The sequence below is a fragment of the Ixodes scapularis genome, unplaced genomic scaffold, assembly GCF_016920785.2.
Source record: "Ixodes scapularis isolate PalLabHiFi unplaced genomic scaffold, ASM1692078v2 PGA_scaffold11__112_contigs__length_91849675, whole genome shotgun sequence".
NCBI lineage: Eukaryota > Metazoa > Arthropoda > Arachnida > Ixodida > Ixodidae > Ixodes > Ixodes scapularis.
Genome location: NW_024609837.1, coordinates 56,529,741 through 56,554,749, shown reverse-complemented (window position 1 = coordinate 56,554,749; position 25,009 = coordinate 56,529,741). Strand labels below are relative to the sequence as shown.

Sequence of the window (25,009 nt, the reverse complement as noted above, 5' to 3'; positions counted from 1 at the left end):
GTTTATTTACAGGACAGAAAATTATATATTTTGTTTTCTTTGCATTTAATTGTAATCTATTGTTTGGAAGCCATACTGAGAGATGCTTCAAATAGCTGTTTGCCGTTGATTCTAGGGATGCTTTAGAAGCTGAAGTAAAAAATGCATTAGTATCGTCCGCATACATGACAAGCTCCGGGGAGTTTAGAACACACGGAGTTTGACGCTCGGACGCTTCCGCTGATCTCGTCAAACTTCGGCCTATTTGCCGCTTGGGACGGGTCAGGGAGCCACTTACGGTGACGTCACGGGCGGGCCCTGTCTTCTAGGTCGCGTTGCTTCATTCGACGCGCGGCAGCAGCATGGCGGCGTTCCTCGTCTCTCTTGTGCTCGTGTTCCTGGCGTCGCGTCAGGCCAACGCCGTGTGTATCGTGCCAGAGGAGCAGTTTGCGGAGCTGCGGAATGCCAGCGAAGATGTGCGCAAGATCATCGCCTTCTTCACTAGCGGGAACGAGAAAGGTAACGACCCTTGCCAGTCAGCCGAATGTTTCTTGTGAGGTGTGCCAGGCTACCTAGGACAGTGGTTCTCAACCCTTGATGTTTCGCGGACCCCTTGTGGATCGGCGAGGATGACGGAGGAGCCCGTTTGTGGTGAGGGGAAGGGAAAGGTATAGGGTAATTATAGTAATGATTTGATAGATGGATATAACTAAGGGCTGGTGTGAAGAATACTTCGCTCATTGACTTAAACACGAGAAAACTCACCCGAAAATGGGAACATTTCTTAACAACCTGAATGAATACAACATTTATTGCCGGGCTTGACTGATGAGGCAGCTTCGGGGACCCCTATTTGAGGACGACTGACCTAGAAGACAACGCGTGTGCCCTATCCCCCTCGCCATAAACGTGTCACCACTAGTCGATCCACGCAGTGATACCTATACTTTGCGTTAGCATCTCCGGCAGCGCGTCTTGGAGCCCCTCGGAACGAGCACGACGATAGCAGGCACCGTCGCCAAGACGGACGCGTCTGCCACGGCGATTGTCGTCGAGCTTCAGCGTGTTTGCGGCTTGGAGCGGGATCCACTAACGATGACGTCATGTCCAGGCCTTCTTTTCCAAGTGGTATTGGTGGCACCCGAAGAAGCGCGCCGCACGCGGCTCATCGACACGCTGGCTACTCCTCAAGGGCCACGGCCTACTGGGCGACTTCGACGGATACCACTTAGACGACGGGGTCGGCGCATTCCGTCATCGTTAATGGATCCCCGACCCACCCTGAGCGGCAGAAACGCTGAAGCTTGACCCGAGTAGCCACAAAGCGGCAGACGCGTGTGTCTTGGCGTCGCCGCGTGCTAGCGTCGCAGTCGTTTTGAGACGCTGCAGGACGCACTGGTAGCGATGCTGACGCGGCTATTGGTGACTCCAGCGAAATCGACGCATTGTAGCGGTAACGCCGAGAAGCTCAAGAGAGGAGGTCGTTTAGACTCTGTCGTCTGCTATCGCTACTTGGTTCTCGTAGGCAGCATATAGAAACCCAAACCTCGTTTCCCCCCACTCGTCCCGCAGTCGTGGCCGAGTGGTTAAGGCGATGGACTAGAAATGCATTGGGGTCTCCCCGCACATGTTTGAATCCTGTCGACTGCGCATATATATATATATATTTTTTAACAGACAGATGGGATGGCATCGATGTGAGCACGGACGCCGGACGGACAAGTCTAGATAGACACTAAGGAGCTTCACCCCTAAAACGCTGACACTGAGGAGAATTTTTAAAAGCTATATGAGAGGTCATTGGGATATATAGACGCTTTCAGCGAGTCAGTTACTCGAGCTGCCACCAGTCGGCGCGCCCTTCGCGCGCTTTCCGGGCCGCCATAGCCGACCTTCAGTTTCTTGCCGTTGCTCCGCGTTGTGTGTGTTATGATGTCATGAGGCTTTCTGATCTTAGAAGAAGAGGACATCCAGTGAGCACGCTCGCAGGAGGTGGCACGCGCGGTTGCGTTTTGGAACTGACGTGCAATCGCCATAGCTGCGGCTTTGATCCCGTATGCTACTAATTAAACAGTTTGCTTAAACCATTCTCCTCAGCGTAACTAGCAACATAACATGGTGTCAGAAGTGGGATGCAGCTCAACGTCCATATTTTTCATTTAACAAGCAACAGCAGCAACAATATGGCATCTGCTTTCCTACAACCGCCGGCTCCGTTCCAGCCTGGTGACGACCCAGCAAGAGCATGGGAGGAGTGGAAATCATCGTACCTTATCTTCGAGGCAGCCTGTGAATATGCATCCAAGCCTATCGCAACTCGGAAAGCTTTTCTGCTCCACTGCCTTGGACCTCAGGCAAGACGAATTACGCAAACCTTTCCTCTGCAACCAACGGGAGATGGTCAAAGCGGGCAAAGAGAGAATGCAGTAGATCAGATACTGCACGAATTTGATAAACTGTATGCACCTTACAAAAGCGTCACACAAGCGACAGCCATTTTTAACACAATGAGCCAAAAGCCAGAGCAAACCATTGACGAATTTGTAACTGAGCTAAGACTGCAGGCTCAGAAATGCGACTACAGAGCTCAAGAAAACAGGCTCATTGGTGATCGTATCATCATTGGGATACGAGATGTGGCTTTGCGCGAACGATTGTTTCGTGAACCGAGTCTAACCCTAGACAAAATCATTTCAACCTGTAAAGCAGCTGAAATCTCAAAGAAACACGTGAATGATATTCAGAAAACTGAAGACGAAGTTAGAGTTGATGGACTTTATCGTCAGCCATCTAGCTTCAGAGCAGCGCAACGAAGGCATCAACCATCCGAACGACAAAAAGACCAATCCAGCAACCGACAGCAAAGTTCATGTTCGAGATGTGGTACTTCCCATCAACCCCGAAACTGCCCAGCTTACGGAAAGCACTGCCTTTCCTGTGGAAAGTTTGGACATTTTTCCCGAATGTGCAACCAGACACAGCAGAAAACCTACGGATATCGACGTGTCTCTGCAGTAGAAGAAACTTCCAACTCATTCATGAACAATGACCGCAATGAAACGATCCATTTGGGAGGCATAGCAATTGGGCCTCTTCCATCAACCAAAGCAACCAAGTTTGCGCAAACTGGGACAGAGCTGGAGAGGCGGTCAAAGAAAAAAAAGGGCATGCTGGCATCTCGCTCAGAAGAGGGACAAGGCATGATTTCAGAGTTGGTGTTGGCAAAGGCAGAAATGCAGCGAATGTCTTTGGAGCACGAGAGAAATATCGAAGCGAGCTTTGGCCGTGAGCAGGCCCTTCAATGCGAGTGCAAGGCAGCTTCGGCTCTCCTGGGGAAGATGCAAGCGCAGCAAGCAGAATTTTCTCGTGCCAAGTATCAGGAGTCTGAAGCATTGAAAGCCCAGTTAGTTTCTCTAAGTGGGGATTTGTCAAAGCAGCTGGAGCTTGTAGATGCCAAGGTGGAGGAAGCGAACACCCTGAAGGAGAAGTTTGAAGCATCCCAGCTTGAGCTCGAAAGGTATTCTGCCGAGTACTGCATCTTGCAAGATGTCCTTCTTCAAGACTGTGGCGAGGACTTGCCGCTAGTTCAGAATGATTCCGAACAAAGAGAGTTCAGTGCCTTTCAGTACCTCAAGAAGCTGTTGGACATCGCAAAACGCAAAAGAGAGGCCCTGGAAAACCAGCTTGCTAAGAAAGAGGAGCAGTTCAATCTACTTCAGCAAAACTATCAGTACTTAAAGGACCGGTACCAGTGGCCGTTACAAGATCTCGGGGCATTTATCCGGAGCATCATCGAAGCATTTGTCCGGAGCATCATCGAGCACACCAACCAGTCGTCAGAAGCTGCAGTGTCTCTTGAAGCAAGTCAGCTGGAAGACTTGAACCGTATGCTGGCAGTGCTTCAGGAACGGGTCACATCCTTGACAGTTAGGAACGAGCTCCTCGCTCAAGAAAGTCAGCAGTGGAAATCATCTGCGAATGAAAAAATTAGATGCGTGTCAAATGAAAGTCGCCTCTGGCAGCAGAGACACGAAAAGGTGGCGGAGACTTTGCGAGAGAGAGAGAATGCTGTTAGGTGTAACAATTCGTCGCAAACGGAAGCAGACGGAAGCTCCTTTACCGAGAAGGCAGAAACTGAGTGCGAGAGGTTAGACGAGAAAGTCAGCAGCCTCCTAAAACGCAACGGAAAGCTAGAAAGCGAAGCCGACGTTTTGTTGTCAGAACTTTCCTGCCTGGAGGAGCAAGCTGAGATGCTCGTCAGCGACAACAAACATTTCCAACAGCTAGCTGAGAACTTCAAACAGGCACGACATTGCCTCGAGGAGGAGTTGAAGACTCAGCGCGAGCAGCACGTCAAGGTCACCAAGGAGATGGAGAACGATCACTGTACTGCGCTGGACGAAGCGGCCAAGTGTGAGGCAGCACTATCAGCGCTGAAGACAGACCACTCCCAGCTGTTGGAGAAGTATAACCACATTGTATACAGACACAGGAACCTGCAGGAAGAGTTTCACGCGGCAGCCCAAGAGAAACGCAGTTTGGAGGGCAGGTGCGCTCAGCTCACAGAAGAGGGGGCAACAGCCAGACGAGCTCTCGCAGTCTTCAAGGAGCAGCAGGGCGCAGTGAGACAAAAGACCATGCAGGAGCTGCAAGAGCTCTGGCAAGCAAACCAGCAGCTGCAAAAGCGCTGTCGCCTCTTCAAGGACAAGCATCTCAAGGCTGAAGAACGGTTGGTACAGGCGCCAAACCAAAAAGTGGAAGCCTCGATGGAACATGTCACCGAGGGCACTGGGGGTACAGCGAGAACTTTGGAGGCACCAGCAAGCCGAGTCGAGATAGAGGAACTCTCCCGGCGGTATGAGTCCCTTTTGGAGCAGTCTCGTGCCGAGGAGAATAAGTGGAACCAGGACAAGCAGCAGCAGAAACACATCGAGGACTTACAGGCGCAACCGGTACCACACCAAAGCACATGGAACAGCAGAAACGAATACAGCTGCTGAAAACTATTTCCCTACAGTCTCAAACGAAGCTGCTGAAGACTATGTCCATACAGCTTGAAATGACGAATCACTTGAACACATTTCCACGTCTACAAGGTCAACAGGATAACCAAAAAACAACAAGAAGTCGACGCGTCGTGGTGAAGCCGCTACGATACAGAGACTGACAAGTGCCGCGATCGCATTGCGTTATTTAAAAAAAGAAAAAAGAAGAAGGGGGGCATGTTATGATGTCATGAGGCTTTCTGATCTTAGAAGAAGAGGACATCCAGTGAGCACGCTCGCAGGAGGTGGCACGCGCTGTTGCGTTTAGAACTGACGAGCAATCGCCATAGCTGCTGCCATGATCCCGTGTGTTACATATTAAACAGTTTTCTTAAACCATCCTCCTGAGCTTAACTAGCAACATAACAGTGTGCTGCACAGGCCACTATCGGAGCTTCGTTTTCGTGTTCATTTACGTTCCGCGTTGAAATCTTGTATTTTCTTTGGGTCTTCTCGATATTTAGGACTTTCATTTAACCATTTGATATTTATATTTCGACATAGCTCTTGTATTTTCTTATTTATGGAATGGAATCGGACAGCGAATGGGTCGACGATACAAGATTATGAGGCTTCAATGACCATGTAAGTTCATCCCATTCTTACGTTTTTGTCGCTAATAAAGGGCAGTCAACACTATTGCGACATATGCAAATTGCAACTGACGCAGTAAGGCTATGACAGTCGTGCTTCTCGCTGCATGTGCGCGCTCGTTTCCGTAAAGCCGGCCCGCATGTAAGCGATTTAGCGTGCGACGAGACGAGCGAAGGAGATTTATTTTTTTATTATTTATTTACAAATACCGTCGCCCGTCGCATCGCTCGGTTTTTTGGTTTTCTAGAAAACGTCACTCACCGTCTTGGTCGCTTGCTCCGTCACTTCCATGCTGTTTGCCTCGTCGCGCGACTGACTGAGCGACAGCGAAGCGGGTCGCCATCGCTTCTCTGGTCGCTCGCCAAATCGCTTACACGCGGTTTATACTCAATTATTTCCATGCACATAGCATTGAACCATTGGCGCCTCGATATTAAGTATAAACCGCATGCAAGCGGTTCGGCGAGCAACGAGACAAGCGACGGTGACCCGCTTCGCTGTCGCTCGGGCAGTCGCGCGACGAGGCAAACCGCATGAAAGCGACGGGAGCAAGGGACCAAGACGGTGAGTGACGTTTTCTAGAAACCCGAAAAAACCGAGCGATGCAACAGGCGGCAGTGAGAAACCATCGTCACTGACTCTTGTCGTTGTCGCCGTCGCTCGTCTCCGTCGCACGCTAAATCGCTTACATCCGGGTCGGCTTTACTGAAACAAGCGCGCACATGCAGCGAGAAGCACGACTGGATAGTCTTATTGCGTCAGTTGAAATTTGCATATGTCGCAATGGTGTTGACTGCCCTTTATTAGCGAAAAAAACGTTAGAATGGGATGAACTTACATGGTCTCTGAAGCCATAATCTTGTATCGTCGATCCAATCGCTGTCCGCTTTCATTTCATAAATAAGAAAATACAAGAGATATGTTGAAATATAGATATCAAATGATTAAATGAAAGCCCGAAGTATCGAAAAGACCGAAAGAAAACACACGATTTCAACGCGGAACGTAAAAGAACGCGAAAACAAAGCCCCGGTAGTGGCAGCACACAACGCGGAGGAACGGCGAGAAACTGAAGGGCGGCTATGGCGGCAGGGTCATATGACGTCAAGATGGCGGCGCCCATGAAATGTTGCCTGAAAGGGTCTATAAGGCGCTTGTTCAGCTTGACTCCGAATTACGCTGGAAAGCTGTGTAGCCAAGGATAGGGTTGAAATCACCGTTCACTAAGGAGTTGAAGGAACGCAGTTCTAGTGATTCTTTTAGCGCGGGCCGGGGCGCTTGGGGAATATAGCAAATGGTCTATTGGCTGGTGCAGGCCGCCGGGCGACCGCGCCCAGAAAATGAACCATTCCGGAATTACGCAGCGCCACCTGTCGTCTTTTCGACGCACTACTGGAATCCAAACGGTTCATGTTTGTTTTAAATTTTGCGATTTTAGAACGCAAAGAAAACATGATGATAACAAAAAAGGATAAATATCGGCTCTGTGATTCGTTCGCTTCGTCCTCTGAACTCGCGTCGTCAATGAGGTAAATATTAGTGGATTCCCGACCTGCCCCAAGCGGCAAAAAAAGCTGATGGTCGACGAGAGCCGTCAGTGTTGCCCGACTGATTGGTGCTGTGGCAGCCTTCGCACTGATGGCGGGTAGATTTCTGCGTTTAACTGTTTCAAAGCGATAGCTTTACGGGCGACGCTTAGTAAAGATTTCGACCTCGTCCGTTGTCGTCGCCGGTACGGAAAAACCCTTCTCTACGCTCTTGGCGCGAGACCAGGGAAGTCGGGATTTTCCGACGGTCGCGCAACGCGGAGATGGGAAGGGCCTGGCCTCCCACCAGTAACGACGCGACGAAAGGAGGCTTCCGCCTCGGCTGCTTGAAAGACTTGTTTTCAAACTTTCCTCGCGTCATCCGAAACCCCACATTGGCAGTATCCAGTTGCTACGCATAATGCTGGATGGTTTAATAAACTTCCACCGCGCTTACCCACTTTACAGATCACCATGCACTGGTGGCGGTCGTCAGTGGTATCCACGACGCCAACCACCATGGCAATGAGAGCTAACTACGTCCCCCCCCCCCCCCCCCCCCCCCCCCCCCCCAGGTACGTGATGGCATCATTCCACCCGCATTCTGCGACCTTGCTGCAGCTATCGCTTTCGTTTCTTCGCACACTGTGGGCGAAAAGTACGATTTTATGTTTTTGGGTGTTTTTTGGCAAGTAGGGTGTCTCGAGGCCTTTGAGAAAGCATTGTACCCTGTTTGGGAACTAAAACAAGTCAATTAATGCTTTTTGTGTTGACACCGCATGCGACAAAACGAATGCTAGTGCAATGTTGGTTTTATTTTACGCAGATTTTGTACGACAGCAATTGTCGCAAATATATGGCCACACAAGATCGCCTGCTCACAACAATAAATTTAACGTGTCTCATCAGTCGAACAACATACTACATGTAACACCCCCCCCCCCCCCCCCCCCCCCAGATGTTACGTTATCCCCACAGGATTTGTTTGGAAGATCTAAAATAACACAGCATATTCAATCTACACTTTCGACGACAGTCACTGCACGACGGGCGGAATCTGGCTTGTTTTAGGGCACCTTCTCTGGAGATCTCCCTTTTTGCACTGCACCAATGCAAAGAAACAGGCGTGTCTGGTCCGTCCCCTACTCCACACCCAACCAGCAATTTTTCGCGAAGACCGGGAACATAGCCGTGAAGGCTTTTCGCATATTATCTCAGCGGAGATAATCCTTTATCTCTACTGACGGCTCTCTCTTCATTCGTTTCCCGCTAAGGCCTAGCAGGCTACTTGCCCGATTTTTTCTAGTTCTCGCGTTGGAAGATAACACAGAAAAGGTAAGGATCCTAAACAGGAAAATAAAGTTAAAGCGTTCAAGAAAGGCCGGCGAACTCTGAATGCGCAACGCAGGTGGGAAGTCGCGCTGATTGGGTCTCTACAGTCCAGGGGGGTGGCAGACATTTCTAGCTGATAGGTTTCGCGAGAGTTGCGAAACGGCGGCGGCCGGAAAGCTCTTTTTGGAAAGGTTCATATCAGTGTTGCGGAATGGGCACCTCCATTCCATTCCAATTCCATTCCGGGGAATTAGAGTTTTCGATAATTCCATTCCTTTCAACTCCTAGGAATGGGGACAATGGGCCCATTCCCACTCCTGGAATGGCTGAATCGTTCCATTCCATTCCTCTAATTCCTAAACATGAATAGTTTCGTAAGGTAAGTTGTTGGGCTAGTTGGTTCATCTTAGTAAAACATATAAAATAGCGCAACAGAAAGACAAGGACAAGAAGTATACAGGACAAGTATACAGCGCCTGTCCTGTATACTTCTTGTCCTTGTCTTTCTGTTGCGCTATTTGATATGTTTTACTATGAATAATTTCACTTAACAGCCGCATTGCGTTGCAGGGTTGGGCAGAAATATTCAAAAATGTATTTAGAAATACAAATACTGGAATATGTGAAAATAGTTGCTAAAATAGTGATACCCAAGTCTCAAATATATCTGTAAAAATGTATCACGATACATATCGGAAATACATTTTAAAAAGAGGCAAAAAGTCTTTCGAAATACAAATACAGGAATACATTTTAGGGAGGACAGAAATATAAATACTGATAATGCATTAAATTTTTCAAATTTCGTTGAGACACCAACTGAGATGAGGCTTTAAGTTTGAAGTGGAAGTTTTTTGTTGTCGCGAAATTACTTTCCCGCAGGCTTGGCATTTTGCCTTGAACGCAGTGGTTCCGGACGAAGAGGCTTCAATGGGTTGAAAAAAGGTTCCGTCAAGGATTGACCGCGCTCCCTTCCATGGCATCCTGTCTGTATGACCAGTGATGCGAAAAGATTTCGACCTCTAAATAAATTCCATCAAAACATCACCACTCCCCTGTCCAATAAGGGCGCCCCTGTCAACACTGATCACATGACGTCACGGTGGGATGAACTAATATTGCTAGTATTCTTGTATCTGTAGGTGTTGCCTTGAACATGAAACTTTACCCACGCTGCTGTATGAAAGGCCAGTACGTACTCTCGTTGTAGGTTACCTCGTTGAAGACCATGCGGGCAGTTGCATTTGGAATTTTCGAGAAAAGTGGAGCGCCTGAAGCATCTTGAAGCACACGTATTATCTTCTGTTACGGTTGAAAAATCGATACGGTAGCATCCCTGTTGTGACGGTCCTATCTGCCGACCCTCCGCTTCCAACGCATGAATGGCAATCCTCAAGTTTCGTCTAGCATCATTCAAACAGAGACCTCGTGGACTGCGATCGACCTGAGATGGCCGGCACAGGTGCGAGCTCTCCGAGAAACAGCCCGCTCGAGACAATCGCAGGTGTACGAAGTCTGGGTCCGCACAGCGAGGCCACGTCTGGCCTCCTTCCTGGGTATCGGATCACCAGAGCTGCGGGTCACGTTCACGTCGGCTGATGACGTACCCTTCAGCTGTGCAATATTACAGGCGCAGATGCATTCGGATATGTGTTGAACTTCACTGGTGAAAGGCGCCACCGCCGCCCCCCCCCCCCCCCTCCCCCCTTTGTTCTTTGCTTTGACGCTTTTTTATTGCATTTTTTTGCGTATAAGTCTGTTAGGGCCTTACGCGGGTTTGTAGTTTCCCGCTCATTTTATTTCTGAACAGCTGACTCGATGCCTGGCTCGATATAGCTGAACGTAAATAAATAAATAAATAAAGAAAAAGAACTTGGCGCATTCCATTCCCATTCCATTCCGGGCAAAAGACATCTAATTCCATTCCCATTCCATTCCCTTCAACGTTGCCGCCATTCCATTCCCATTCCATTCCGGGGTCGAGAAAATGCGGAATGATTCCGGAATCATTCCAACTCCGGAGTGGCAACTCCGCAACACTGGTTCATATTACATTTTGCACTTATTTTCAGCCACGTAGTTGGGAAATCCAATATTGAAAATGACAAACAATAAAAACAACAACAAGGCATTACAACTTGGAAGAAGTAAAGTAATTTAGAAAAGGCATGATAGACCTTCGCGGTTAAAACGGGAGCTTCTTCCAGTAGTGTGGATAGAGAGAGCAACACGATGTGTTCCCGCATACCGCATATTCCGCGATTCAAGATGGCGTGCCAGCGTAGAAAAGGTCTATAGGGCGTTTTCACTGTCGTAATTTCGTCCACCATTTGTTGTTGTTGTTTAGCTGTCTGGTATGTGTTGAAGGAGAGCGTTGCAAGGATTCACGTGACCTCTCCAATGCGTTGTGCACAGAAGCTTATATAACCAGAGTACATGTCTAGAGGTCGCCGCAGTCTGGCGATAGCCAGAGCCTCCACCGGCAAAGAAGCGCAACGATGGGCTGTTGCCGGGTCGTCGTCTGCTTCTCCTGCCCCATTCGCGGCGCTCTCTTGTTTGATTGCGTACGACCCGCTTATATTATAAACGTAGCGACTGGTTTGTCTGAGGTAGAACTGAGCTGTTTCTTGATATTTTGGACATGATGCTCCGGGTATATCCTGGATAATCAATTTATTTATTTATTTATTTATTTATGTATTTATTTATTTATTTAAATATCCTCAAGGCCAATCGGCATTAAAGATGGGAGTGGGAGTAACAAAATAACACGCAGAACGAAACAAAAGGGCAGAGTACATAAGGTATCATGGCAGCTCAGGACAGTAAAGAGTGTTTATAGCATTTTTAAACATTTGGGTATCAATAATATAAATTACGGAAGTCGGAAGGTGATTCCATTCCAAAGAAGTTTTAGGGACGAATGATAGTAGAAATGCGTTGGTATTACATTTGTAAATTCCAACTTTGAGGTGATAATCGATGCGAGGTGAAATGTAGAACGGTGGGATGAAAAGACGTTGCTTCAAGTACGGGTTAGCATGATAGATCTTGTGGGAAAGGCACAAACGAGAAACTTTTCGTCGGAGAGAGAGGTTAGGCAGGGACGAGGTGATTTTCATGGAGCTTACACTCGCAGTGCGGTGATAGTTACCTAGAATAAAACGGGCAGAACGGTTCTGGACCGCTTCCAGGATATTAATTAGATTAGACTGACTGGGGTCCCAGATAGAAGAAGCATACTCTAGTTTGGAGCGAACGAGAGATTTATACAGTGTTAATTTTAAGGCTGACGGTGCGATAGCAAAGTTTCTTTTCGGGTAGCCTAGCATGCGGCTAGCGTTATTGATGACATATTTAACATGCAGTTTCCATGAGAGGTTACAAGTAATGTGAACGCCAAAATATTTATAAGAAGAAACAGGGGCCAAAGGAACGTTGTTGAGATGGTAGAAGGGCACATTAGGACTAGGACGTGATATTCTCATGACTTTACATTTAGTAATGTTAAGTTCCATATTCCAAAGTTCACACCAGTGGTAAACAGCTTTGATATCTGTCTGGAGCTTTAAAACATCAAAGTCGTTAGTAGATTTAGTATATATTACACAGTCGTCATTGAAAAGATTATTAATGATAAGACGCAATTAGGTAGGTCATTGATGTAAATGAAAAACAATAGAGGGCCTAATACGGATCCTTGAGGAACACCGGATGTGACGGAAGTGAGGGGAGACGTGTTCTCATTAGCAATAAAGAACTGATATCGGTTAGTTAGAAAACAGGCTATCCAGGAAACTACGTTAGGATCAATACTTAATTTGTTAAGTTTTAATAGAAGCAACTGGTGAGGGACTGTATCGAAAGTCTTGCTAAAATCTAGAAAAACACAGTCAACTTAGGACCCACAATCAAGGATGGAATGAAGATCGCTAGTAAATGACAAAAGCTGTGTCTCACAAGAATGAAATTTGCGGAAACCATGTTGGCCCTTGTAAAAAAAAAAGAATTTGATTCCAGGAAATTAACCAGTTGGGAGTATACTATATGCTCTAGTAATTTACATAGTATGCAGGTAAGCGAGATTGGACGATAGTTAAGGGGGGAATGCTCATCACCTCCTTTGTGCAATGGAATTATCCTGGCTACCTTCCAGTCGTCAGGTAAAATACCACGTTCAAGAGACTAAAAAAATTGTTTAGAAAAATATAATAGATTAATACATAATTAAGTTTTTCAAGAACTATGAGGTAATATTATCAGGACCAGCTGAAGGAGACAGTTTTAAACTTTCTATTAGTTTAACAATACCAGTGGGGTCAATTACAATGGGGTCCATAGGTATAAATAATATTCCTGGAGTAAGCAAGATGGCGAATTAACAAAACTTGAAAATGAGTCAGCAAAAACATTGTTCAGGATCTACATCACTGGGGATCGCACAGCCGTCAACACAAAGCGAAATAGACGACTTGTCTTTACTGTTAACAGTGTTCCGAAATCGTTTAGGACTAGTGCCTAGTAATGTCGGCAAGGTGATATTAAAGAAAGAATGTTTTGCGCTTTGAATAGCAGATTTGTACTCCACAAGAGCGTCGTGATAGGCTGACCAGCGATCCGGTTTGTTAGAAAACTTAGCGGCCCTAAACAACCGTTTTTTCTTATTGGAAAGCCGCTTGAGTTGGACACTGAACCAAGGAGAATTAGTGTGGGACGATATCGATCGAAGCGGAATGTATGTACCCATGAGTGTTTTAACAATATTTTTAAAAAGGTTCAAATTTTCTTGAACTGACTGTTGTGAAAAAGAATCGATGTAGCCATCCACAAAGAGAGCGAGTTCATTGTTAATGGCGTCAAAATTCGCTTTCTTATAATCTAGAATGAATTTGGTTCCTTTCGAGGAAATAACTACAGGTAAATTTAAGGTGATGTGTAACGTACAATGATCGCTGAGTTCAGGAAGATGAGACATTTAAGAAACAAGATCGGGTGAGGAAGTTAATACAAGGTCAAGCATACTGGCAGTTGTGGCTGTAACACGTGTAGGCTTTGTGACAAGCTGAGTTAAGTTGAAATCAACGCATGCATTTAGAAAATCAAACATTCTGAGGAGTTAGGGGAACAGAGGAACACACACCAGTCCACACTATACTAGAATAGTTAAAATCTCCCAAGAGAAAGACGGGAGAGTCAGGAAACCTGGTTAAAATAAAATTAAGAACGTCGTGTAGCTCATTGGGGAAGGTAGCAGAATAATTCGGCGGTCTATAACAAACACAAAGAACTATACGTTTATAGCTTGCACTAACGCATACACAAAGACACTCAAGATTAGTTGAAATGTTCACACAGAAAGATGTCATATTCTCAGATACAGCAATTAACACACCACCGGATTTCAATTCCCTATCATAGCGGCACACATTGAAACGCATACCACACGAGAAAATTTCGCTGTCACGTATTTTAGCAGAGAGCCACGTTTCTGTGAGTATACCTAAATCAGCAGATGATGATTCTAAAACGGCATTAATTGCGTCACGGTTTTTTATGACACTCCGCATATTAGTAAAAATAATCGAAGTTTGTTCAACAGGCGGACGATGGCTGTTATTGCTGTTAATCTGCTATGACGATGTTTGTGCTAGGCTAGAAGATGACCTATTAGTTTAAGCGCTTGCTACGGCCTCCTGATGACCCCCAAGCTGAACGGCGGAGTCAGTTTCCAAAAAATAAAAAAGACTTTTTTGTCGACATAAAGCTTGTTATAATACAAAGTAAATGCAACATTTGGATACGTACCCTTCGCGAATTCCATTAGCTTACGTCGTGCGTGACGGGTTGCCGGCGAAAAGTCCTCGTTTACAAAACACACCTATTTTTTAGTACTGGTTTTGAATTCAAAATATTATCACGAGCCTTTAGGTTTGCAAATTTTTCGATTTGCGGACAACAACGGCTAGCAAAGAAGGCACCTATTCTGTGCGCCCAAGCAATACATTCCACGTCAATCTGCAAGTTCATGGCTTGACTCAACGCCGTTCTTACCTTCTCGTCCGATTGAGCCCATGTTTCACGATCGGAATCCTCAATTCCGTGAAAGATTAAGTTACCTCGTCTGTTTCCATCTTCTAATTCGTCAAGGCGCGAGCGCATACGAGTATTTTTTTCCTGTGCACTCTGGCGCAGAAGGCACTCACGCAACAAGGTATCGTGTTGACTTCCGTCTAGGTGCGTGCTGATCATTGTGCTTAGCACTATGTCTTCCCTTAGTTTTTGTTTATTTTTATATGTATACAGCATGTTTTACTTCGCGGCAACTCGGAAAGGTGTTCGAGGTAAGGTTATATTTATTCACATTATTATTTCTTGTTGGTAAACATTTGCAAGAAGGGTGTTTTATTTTTTGTTTATTTTCTCTCTTGCAAATATATTTGCATGACGAACCTTTATGTGAATATTTACGATTCGGAGGGCTTAAGTCACCGTGATATATGGCTGGCTTAAAATATGCTAACGAAGTTTGCTTCGAAAAAAGTAGAAGCTAATTAATATTTATTGACTACCAAGTTGGTTAATTGCAACATGACCACAAAACTAAAGACAACGTTACGAGAAAAATAAGATGGTGCGAAGCCTGTTGCTCGCGGACCAGAAGTTGGCGGAGTAATTAAAAAGCGTGTTAATCATGTTTCAAAATATTTACAGGGTGTCACAAACAAACATTTTACAGTTGTTTTTTGTTGTTGTTGTTGTTTTTTTACAGCAAAAATAAACTAGGCATCGCCGAACACTCATTCTCCGCCCAAAGGTAGCGCTAGAGGTCACAACCAGATGCCAAAGTTACAGCCCGAACGGACACCTTATTTAAAAGTTATGTGATTTTTTGAAAGTTTCATTGGGAAAATGACGGCCGACGGAGTTTTCGAATACATGGGTCTGTATGGCACCAGAAACCGAAAACGGGCAAAAAAGGGGCTCCATTTTCCCATTCAAGTTTTCAGAAAATCACTTATAACTTTTGAATAAGGTGTCTGTCCGAGCTGAAACTTTGGCATCTGGTTGGGACATCTAGCTGTATACCTTTGGACGGAGGATGAGCGTTCGGCAATGCCTAGTTTACTTTTGCAATAAAAAAAAACAAAGAAAAACATGTAATTTTTTGTCACACTATATACACCTGGTTTTTGTTGCTTATTTTTTTAACAGGAGTGTTGTTTAAATGTGTGACGGAACTTGAACTACGTATTTAACGTACCACTTAGATAAATATGCATACTATAATGTTAGAATGTCTCGGCTTCAAATTGGACTAAGTAAAGCACTTTGAATTGTTTAACAAGTAGTCAAACATAGGTCAAACAATATATAGCAACTCGGCAGGGGTGGGCGGTATTTCAACTACAAATATTTGAAATACGTATTTCAAATACTTTGTGTATTTTGCATTTGTATTTAATTACAAATTGGGTAATGTATTTGACGTGTGTATTTAAATACTAAAACGTGCGTATTTCAAATACAATTGTAATTAAATACAATTTTGTGGACGAAAATACATCCTTCAAATTTATTGTCACTGTCCAGAGCAGGAAGAAAACTACGTTCTGCACCGAATGCAGTGTCTCTCAATCAAGCACAAGCGTTTAGTGACTTTCATCATCATCATCATCATCATCATTTATTATCCTTGAAGGCACTTACGGGCATTACACAAGGGAATGGTACATTCGTTTTTTGTTTTTTTTCTTAGTCAAACACTTCCGCACGCAATTTTAACACAATAAAAGAGGGAACTAGCCGGATAAAGCAGAGATGAAAGTGGTTACAAAGGCGGCAAATTTATGTGTGTCAGTTATGGTAACAATGTCATTTGGTAGTATGTTCCAATCGTTTATTGCCAAAGGTAAAGTTGAATCACTGTATGAAGTATTTGACGAAAAAATGGGCCGCAACTTGCAGGAGTGGTCAAAGCGGGGGAAAATCTGCCACGGGGGTAAAAGCAGAGACTCACGAAGAGACATGTTATGGTGAAAGATTCGGTGAAGGACAGAGAGACGGGACACTCGCCGCCTCAATGAAAGCATGTGAAGTTTAGCTGCTTCGCGCAATCCAGATATGCTCGTGAATGGTGAGTAATCAGAAAAAATAAAACGAAGAGCCCTGTTTTGGATGGATTCAAGTTTGTTAGATAGGTAAGATTGCCTAGGGCACCACACAGAAGAAGCGAATTCAAGCTCAGGCCGAACGAAAGTTGAGTATGCTAGTTGTCTTATCTCTGGTGTTGCGGGTTTCAGGTTTCGGCGCAAAAAACCGAGGGTACGGTTTGCGCTAGCTACTATATTACTGATGTGAGACGTCCATAAAAGGTCAGATGTTAAATGAATACCGAGATATGTATATGAACTGCAAACAGTGATGGGGGACGCGTCAAAATGGTAAGAAAAAGGTTGAAGAGCACGGCGAGAAAACGAAAGGGATTTACATTTGTCGAAATTGAGTCATCAGCCATTTATTGCACCATTGAATAACTTGTGAAATTTCAGCTTGCAAGGTATGGTGATCGTCGAGCGAGAGAATGGGCCTGTAAATTACGCAGTCGTCTGTAAATAACCGAACTGATGACGAGATGTGCTCATGAATATCATTGATGTAGATTAAAAAGAGTAAGGGCCCGAGTACACTACCCTGAAGGACGCCTGAGGTTATAGGGCACGAGGGGGATTTAGAGTTATTAATGGTGGTGTACTGGGTGCGGTTAGTCAAGAATTCGGATATCCCATTTACGATAGCGGGATGGATCTTAAATTCGTTAAGTTTTTGTTTTAAGAAGTTGATGAGGGACCCTATCAAGCGCTTTAGAAAACTCGAGAAAAATGGCGTCAGTCTGAATGTTGGTATTAAAACCTACGTGAATGTCATGAAGAAACGCCGTTAGTTGGATTTCGCAAGAGCACACTTTTCGAAAACCATGTTGGTGATTAAAAAGGAGGTTGTTATCTTCTAAACAATTGATTATATTGGGGTAAAGTACGTGTTCCATGAGCTTAGATGATACGCTAGTTAGGGAGATTGGCCGATAGTTTGTAATTAGTTGGCGGTCACCATATTTGAACACAGGGGTTATGTTTCCAGTTTTCCAATCTCTCGGAATTTCAGAAAGTTTAATTGACTGGGAAACTAAGATTTTCCCAGTCAATTGTGATTACGGTGGTTTGTGATTACGGTGCTAGTCCAGGGCAAGAATAGTGGCGAAATCGACATTCACAGGCAGACTGGCTAAATAAGTACCTGTGACAACTTGTGATGCTTTCCAGCATGATTTCCATCCATATTTTTGCCTGGAACATTCTAAATGCGCGGGTCGTCCAGATTTTCCTAACTGGAGAGAGTTGCAACAATAAAAAATTCTCTGGCTAGTGCTGCGCCTCTTGGCCGTCTCAGTTCTTTGTTTGTCTATTCCAAAATGTGATCGACAAAAAAAGTTGCTTGAACTGTAATTCTTTCACCTATCACGTCCAAGCTGATTACATTTTTTTGTGATTATATTTTTATTACGTTACTAGAGCCTCGCACACGAACTCGAGAGTGTGCGATGCAAAATTAAAATGAGATACCCAGAAACCCGTTGCAGGTGCCCTGAAGTCGCTGACGCAAATTTTGAGGACTGTATTTGGAAAAGTATTTGGAGGAGACCAAATACATTTGGTTGTATTTGTAACTTGTATTTAAATGCTTTTCTGGAAATGTAATTAGATTTGTAATTAAATACATTTTTGACGAAGTATTTTGTATTTGTATTTCGATACATATTTCCATGTATTTGCCCATCCCTGCAACTCGGCAAATATGCGACTAACACTCTGGAACTTCGCCAAATAATAATATCAAGCGCTGCAAGAAAAGCCAAGTCAGAACGCTATGCTGGTGTTTGGAATAAATTAAAGCCAAAAATGTACGCACCACCTTACTCATTTCTTCCCCCGGCCGCATGCCAGAACCTCATGACGTGAGGCTACGGCTTTAAAATGCAGTTTCGAAGGTTTTGACTAAGCGCTACAACAAAATGAAAGCCGTTTATAACTCCCTGTAACGCCGGATTAGAGCGCAGCTCTTGAGGAGGAGGAGGGAAGGGTACTGAGGGATAGGATGGAAGGGTACTGAGGGATAGGGGACTCCCTGAGGTCACGTGACTTCTGGGGGAAGGTCACGTGACTTCTGGGGGAAGGTCACGTGACCTCAGGGGAGTCACGTGACAACAGGGAGGGGTCATGTGACCTCAGGGGGGTTACGTTACCTCAGGAAGGTCACGTGACCTCACGGTTACGCCGACGGCGACGCCGTTCAAGCCGGAAGTGGGCGCCTAAGAGCTGCGCTCTAAAACAAATCAATCACCGAAACACAGTATGATATAAGTGACCGCTATAATTCAGAAAATGAATAAAATACGTAAAAAATCCAGCATTTTATCTCCAAACATCATTTTTATCACGTGGCCCCACAGGTACAGAAAGCAAGGACCTCGCGCTTGTGGCCTTCAATGTTTTACATATTAGGATGACACACGGTATGGTTTTATTCGTAGACTGTCAAGATAAAAAGCGCTCGTATGTTTCTGGAATCCTATTTGCAACTTTCATGACCTATAGGGGGCGCGCTAGTTTCCATCAAAATGGCTGTCCTCTGGGTGATCGTCGTAGAATAACAGACGAAGCTGGGTCTGCGACGGTAAGTAGTTACAGTTTTGCTATATGCGAGCTGTATTAGAGCCTTACTTTATTTTAGAGCGCAGCTCTTAGGCGTCCGTTTCCGGCTTGAGCGGCGTCGGCATAACTGTAAGGTCACGTGACCCACCCCAGGTCACGTGACCCCCCCCCCCCGGTCACGTGACCCCTCAGTACGGTTCCCCTCAGTACCCTCCCCTCCTCCTCCTCCAAAGCTGGGCTCCAATTCGGCGTTACAAGGAGTTGTAATCGGCTTTCATTTTTTCACCCCAGGAAGGTGTAGGCAGGGACATTTATTGTGAAGTCAACCATCCAGGAGCTAGGGAGCGCGATCCTCACTCCGCGGTATCACCATCGCTGAAAGTTGCGAATAGGCGGCGCTGCGTAGATCCGCCATTGATGACGTTGGGGAGGGGGGGGGGGGGGGCGGCGGCGGTAGGTGCACGCCTTATCTTCCAGGTGGTGTTGGTTGTGCTCCCTGTTGGTTCGAGTGTGCGCATTACAGACTTGCGCCTATCTTGAATACTCTACTCAAGATACTATATTTCAAATACTTTCGGTAGTATTTTGGTATCTTGTAGATACGCTTAGTCTGTTGTTTAGAGTCTCACTATCTTGAATCTTCTACTCGGTATCTCAAATACATTTTGTAACCTTGAAAAAACATTTGCGCTGGAACAATCTACAGAATAAGAGATCGTCAGATTCCAGGACAAAGCTGAACCGATTGCAAACTTGGAGTCAAGCGACCGAACACAGAACAGGAAACAAAACCCGAGCAAAACGCAGTCTCCAAATGCCAAAGAAATATCAAATGGGTAGCCCCTCTTGCCCACTTAAGTTTTCTTCAAGCTGTCTTTGAATGGCACGTCACGCTCAAGGCTAGCAAAGTGCTGGTTTTGTCATCGGGATTTTTCACTCAGACCCCACATTTTGTCTAGAGCTAGAGTGGTTCCGTCAGCGGAGGAGTGTGACGCCGACGCTCGGTATGATTACGATGAACCATTTTCGGAAATCGCCTGTTCAGAGGATTCCAGTATGAAAATGCGCGAACACGTTTTCATGGTAGCATCGGCACTCTCTCGGCCAAACAGTGCTGGCTTTATTGTGCTGCAATAAAGCTCGTTCAAAAGCTTTTTTTTTTTTTCAATTCCTTTCAAATGCGCGCAATGTTTCGCCCCCAAAATCATTGATACTAGTTTTCCACCAAGTGAAGTCATTTATAAACTAGTTGATCATGACTAGAATCTTGACCATCTTGATCTCAATTCGTGAAGGATGGTTCGAATCGGTGCAGAAGGGGGCAGGAGAAGGCGTTTAGAAGTGGTTTTGTGCAGACATGGAAGTAATCCGTTACAAGTAACGGGATTACTTGTAATCCGTTACATTTTTTTTTTTGTAATTTACTAATTAATCCATTACTTTTTTGGAAATGTAATTTCTAAAGTAATCCCTTTACTTTTTGAGTAACGAATTACACGCAATTACTCATTACATTTCCACCATCCGGCGAAAAAAAAGATATGGTGGAAAAAGGGCGATGCAATTATACATAATGACAAATACATAGCGCAAAAGGACAAAAAGGGAAGAGACACACCGGATAGAACAGAGCGCTGACTCGCAACTAGATATTTTAATAGAAGAAAAAGAGAAAGAAGAATATTTTGGTCACCATATTTCGCACGTGTAACCTGTGCCATGATATGTGGTCGCTATGGCACGCGCTGGGCCTTCATAGTCAGTTTCATGAACTCCAACTCTTTGTTGGACAACGAGACAGATGGAATTGACTATGAAGGCCCAGCGCGTGCCATAGCGACCACATATCATGGCACAGGTTACACGTGCGAATTATGGTGACCTAAATATTCTTCTTTCTCTTTTTCTTCTATTAAAATATCTAGTTGCGAGTCAGCGCTCTGTTCTACCCGGTGTGTCTCTTCCCTTTTTGTCCTTTTGCGCTGTGTATTTGTCATTATGTATAACCAAAACCAACTAGCCCAACTTTCTACTTTATTACGATGCAATTATATCCGCTCTTCTAACGCAGTCACACTAGATGCGGGTTCGCGGCGAAGGGAGTGTTAGCCCCAAGGAGAGAAGGGGAATTCTCGGAAAACACGACAGCGCAGTGTTCTTAGCAATAGAGTGTGTATGTGTGTGTGCGTGTGTGCGAGTGTGCGTGTGTGTGTGTGGGGGGGGGGGGGGGGGGGTGGGGTTCACTAGTCCCAGTGCACCCTCCTGTGGCTCGGGAGAAGGAAGGCACAGAAACCGTGCTTTGACACAAAGGCGCAGTTCGGTGCTTCATTGCCCAGCGCCTACGGCCACTTCGGCAAAACCCAACTACCTTGTCCTGACCTTCGCTGCATGTTTTAAGAGCAGAACGGACGTGTTTCAGGAACCTTAAGCCAAGCCGGGGGATCAAAGCATGTGCTTGCGTGTATGTGAGCGCGTGCGTGCAGTTCACTTGGAAGAAGGGAGGGACGTACTCGAAGAAGCTTCTCCGGGCATATGCGGTGACCAAGCTACGACACCGACAGGTTGAAATGCCCCCTTTTTTTTAAGATGAAACGCGAAGGATGCAGCGAGAGCGAACCAAGTGCGGCCGGCCCAACTTAGAAGGACGTTTCAAAAATGGTCCTTTTGAGAAGTCGGAAACGAGAGCGAACCCAAATGATAACTATCCCCCCCCCCCCCCCCCCCCCCCCCTGTCTGCGTTTTGTTTTTGCTCTTGATTGTTTATTGAAGTTTAAGCATAAGGGCGCCCACCCCGCAAACACACATACAACAGCGTGGGGCCTGGCCCCTGTTCACGCCTGAGCTTTCTAAAAGCTAAATACTGCAGGCCAACCAGCTTTGCGCTTTGTGCCATGTGACTTCCCACTAGTGGGTTCGTGAAGCAGAACATGCGTCGGCGATGTGACACCGGCAGCTTATTGTAACAGCAAAATTGCATTATAAACTCTGCTGTCAGTTTAAACGGAGATCGGTCTAAAACCCTTGTGAATTTCGACGGCGGGCAATGAGCAGGCAGGGGGTGCTACTGCCGAAATGGCTTCAGACGTCCAAGCCGCATGTTGAGAACCAAAAAAAATCTCGACTTTTTCGTTATAAGCTCGAACACTGATTTTAACGAAGTATTCTTAATCCTAAAGTTAGATTGAATGGAAATGTATTACCAGATGCACCGCTCGCTGACAGTAACTCTGTCAAATGGCCACGACATTTCAAGATCCCTTCTCCAGGTCATACCTGAGAAGAACTGGTATTTTTATTTTTCGGTTAATATCGGTTAAAACCGGTTACCAGTAAATAATTTACGGTTACGGTTACGGTTTACAACTCCCTGTAACGCCGAATTGGAGCGCAGCTCTTGAGGAGGAGGAGGAGGGAAGGGTACTGAGGGGAGGGTAGACCCCTCCTCCTCCTCCCCTCATTCTTTAATATGCTCCGGGGGGTCACCTGACCTCGGGGGGAGGGGGCCACGTGACCTTGGGAGGGGTCACGTGACCTCGGGGGTGACGTGGCCTTGTGGTGACCTTGGGAGGGGTCACGTAACCTTGGGGTGACCTTGGTTACGCTGACGGCGACGCCGCTCAAGCCGGAAACGGGCGCCTAAAGGCCCTGTCACACTGAGGCAACACGACAGCAACATCAACACAACACGTTGTCCAACAGTCGGGCAACTTGTTGCTCACTCCCCGTGTTGTCCGACAAACCTGTCACATCGCGGCAACAGCACGACAATTAACATGGACGACAACTAAAATGTTGCCACGGTATGATAGCTTTCGGCAACAAAAACAGCAGCAACTTGTGTTCGACAACGTGTGTTGCCCTGATCGCTGGCTGAGCGAATTTCGGGCCGGCAACACGACAACATAGATAGCTTCGATGGCAGAGCTAGTCCCCTATCAATAAAGTCTTACTTGGAAAACGTTATTTAACAATAATTAGGGCTGGCGTGCAGCTACAATATTTTCGTTTACTGTTTTTGCTGCGTAGATACGGAAAACGATTTTCGAAATGGTCGCAGCTACGGCCGTGAACGTTCAGCCTGGTTTTGAAATTAGAACTGCCGAGAGACCAGCTCACATTACTGATAGGGAAATAAAATGGCATGCCTACTCACCCGCTAATAAAGTATAATAAAAATGATCCAGAAAACCAAATAATAAAAAATCGAAGCATAATACGACCACTCTGATCATGATTGTCGATTCTTGGAACTTGGAAACAGCCGCTACCAGACACCTGATTTGTTTTCGAAATTCCCATGACGTTTTGGGGGAATGAAGCGATCAAGTAGACAGCGTTGAAAAATATTTATTCCACCGATTGTTATGAAGGCCGATCGTGTCGGTGTCGCAGTTTTGAAGCACTGTCAGTTCGGCTCAACACCGCGCTACAAAAGACGCTTTGGGGTACTGCCGGCGCTAACTCAATTTTACAGTAGAAATAGGAATTGCATGAAAGAACCGGACAGAAACACTCCATACGGTGGCGTAAATCCCGAACATATATCAGCGATGTCACTTTCCTCGGTTAGGGCTATCTCCTTTGTCAGCGAATGAAGATCATTTCGATAAAATAAAGAGCGGAAAATACTCCCCGTGTCAAGTTTTCTAATCACAGTCACTGGTTGATGTCGTACCGTGGTAATTCCCGGCCTCTCGAGCGCACTAGCACTTTGTAGAGTCACATTTGCAGCGATTCCGCGCCGCACACGAACGAAGGTAAACAATCAAGATGGCCGAGTGTTCCCCGCGTTGTCCCCGCCGTCAGCGCGGTGTGACAGGGTTGTCGGACAACAGATCGGGCAACACGGTTGCCGGGCGGCAACAGCATGTTGCCCGACTGTTGTTGTTGCCTTGATGTGACAGGGTCGCCGGCAACACGACTTCCCAGTGTTGCCGGATAGAGTTGTCCAACTGTTGCCTCAGTGTGACAGGGCCTTAAGAGCTGCTCTCTAAAATGTTGGAAGTTCCAGTTGGGGATGATGGGGGTTCTCGTCAGCGGACTGCGCGTGCCGGAAGTTAGACCAAACCTTTGGGGAAAGGGAAACGCGGAATAAGCAGTGGCTGGCATGGATACTCGAGTTGAGACAGGAGAGCGGCTGTAAACGTGTGAGAGACGTGGGTGAGTGCTGAAAGCTGATGATGATACTTTTTGATAATTTCCTAACGGCATACTCAATTCAGCTGTGAATTTGAGTATTACCATTTCAATTGTGTGAACTAGAAACTGGCCCAATTCACCATTTTGTTAGAAAAAAAGAAGTCATTTGGTCGGATAACATCCTTCATCAAACAACAGTCTTGGAAACGTATCCAAAAGCAAGTAGACCATTTTGTTCTTACTCCTAAACCGTTTAAATTAACAAAAATAGTCCTTTACCAACACGAAGCAGTCAGTGAAAGCATGTGGAAGCAGTGTTCTGCAGTACGCTGATGACAAACAAGGATTATTTGGAGTGGTGTGTGCATGTGGCCTCCACCAGAATGCCCAAAATGTATTCGTGGTATGTTCATGTGATGCACCACTGTCTCGGCCGATCAGCGCAGCACCCATTTATCTCAAACACCAGTTTAAGTCATTTATTTTTCATAGATTTTACCCCTTAAAGTTTTTAACCTAAACATGTGGAAAAATTAATGAAGCGCATTTGATCCGGGTTTTATTTTAGATGCGGCAGTAAATCCCGCCCCCAAAACACACGGTAAGTTTCTTTGGAATAACGGAAAAGTAATCAAGTAAAGTAACGAATCGAAAGTAATCGATTAATCGATTACTTTTACTGCGA

At 45.7% G+C, this 25,009-nt stretch overlaps 1 protein-coding gene across 1 annotated transcript in view; it reads left to right on the top strand.

Moving 5' to 3' along the window:
- The first annotated feature begins 341 nt into the window (after positions 1-341).
- Positions 342-25,009, top strand: part of LOC8024794 (carboxypeptidase Q) — a 36,161-nt gene continuing 11,493 nt past the window's right edge. Inside the window, exon 1 of the mRNA XM_029966360.3 lies at positions 342-498. Coding sequence (XP_029822220.3) covers positions 342-498 — 157 coding nt within the window. The remainder of the gene's footprint in view (positions 499-25,009) is intronic.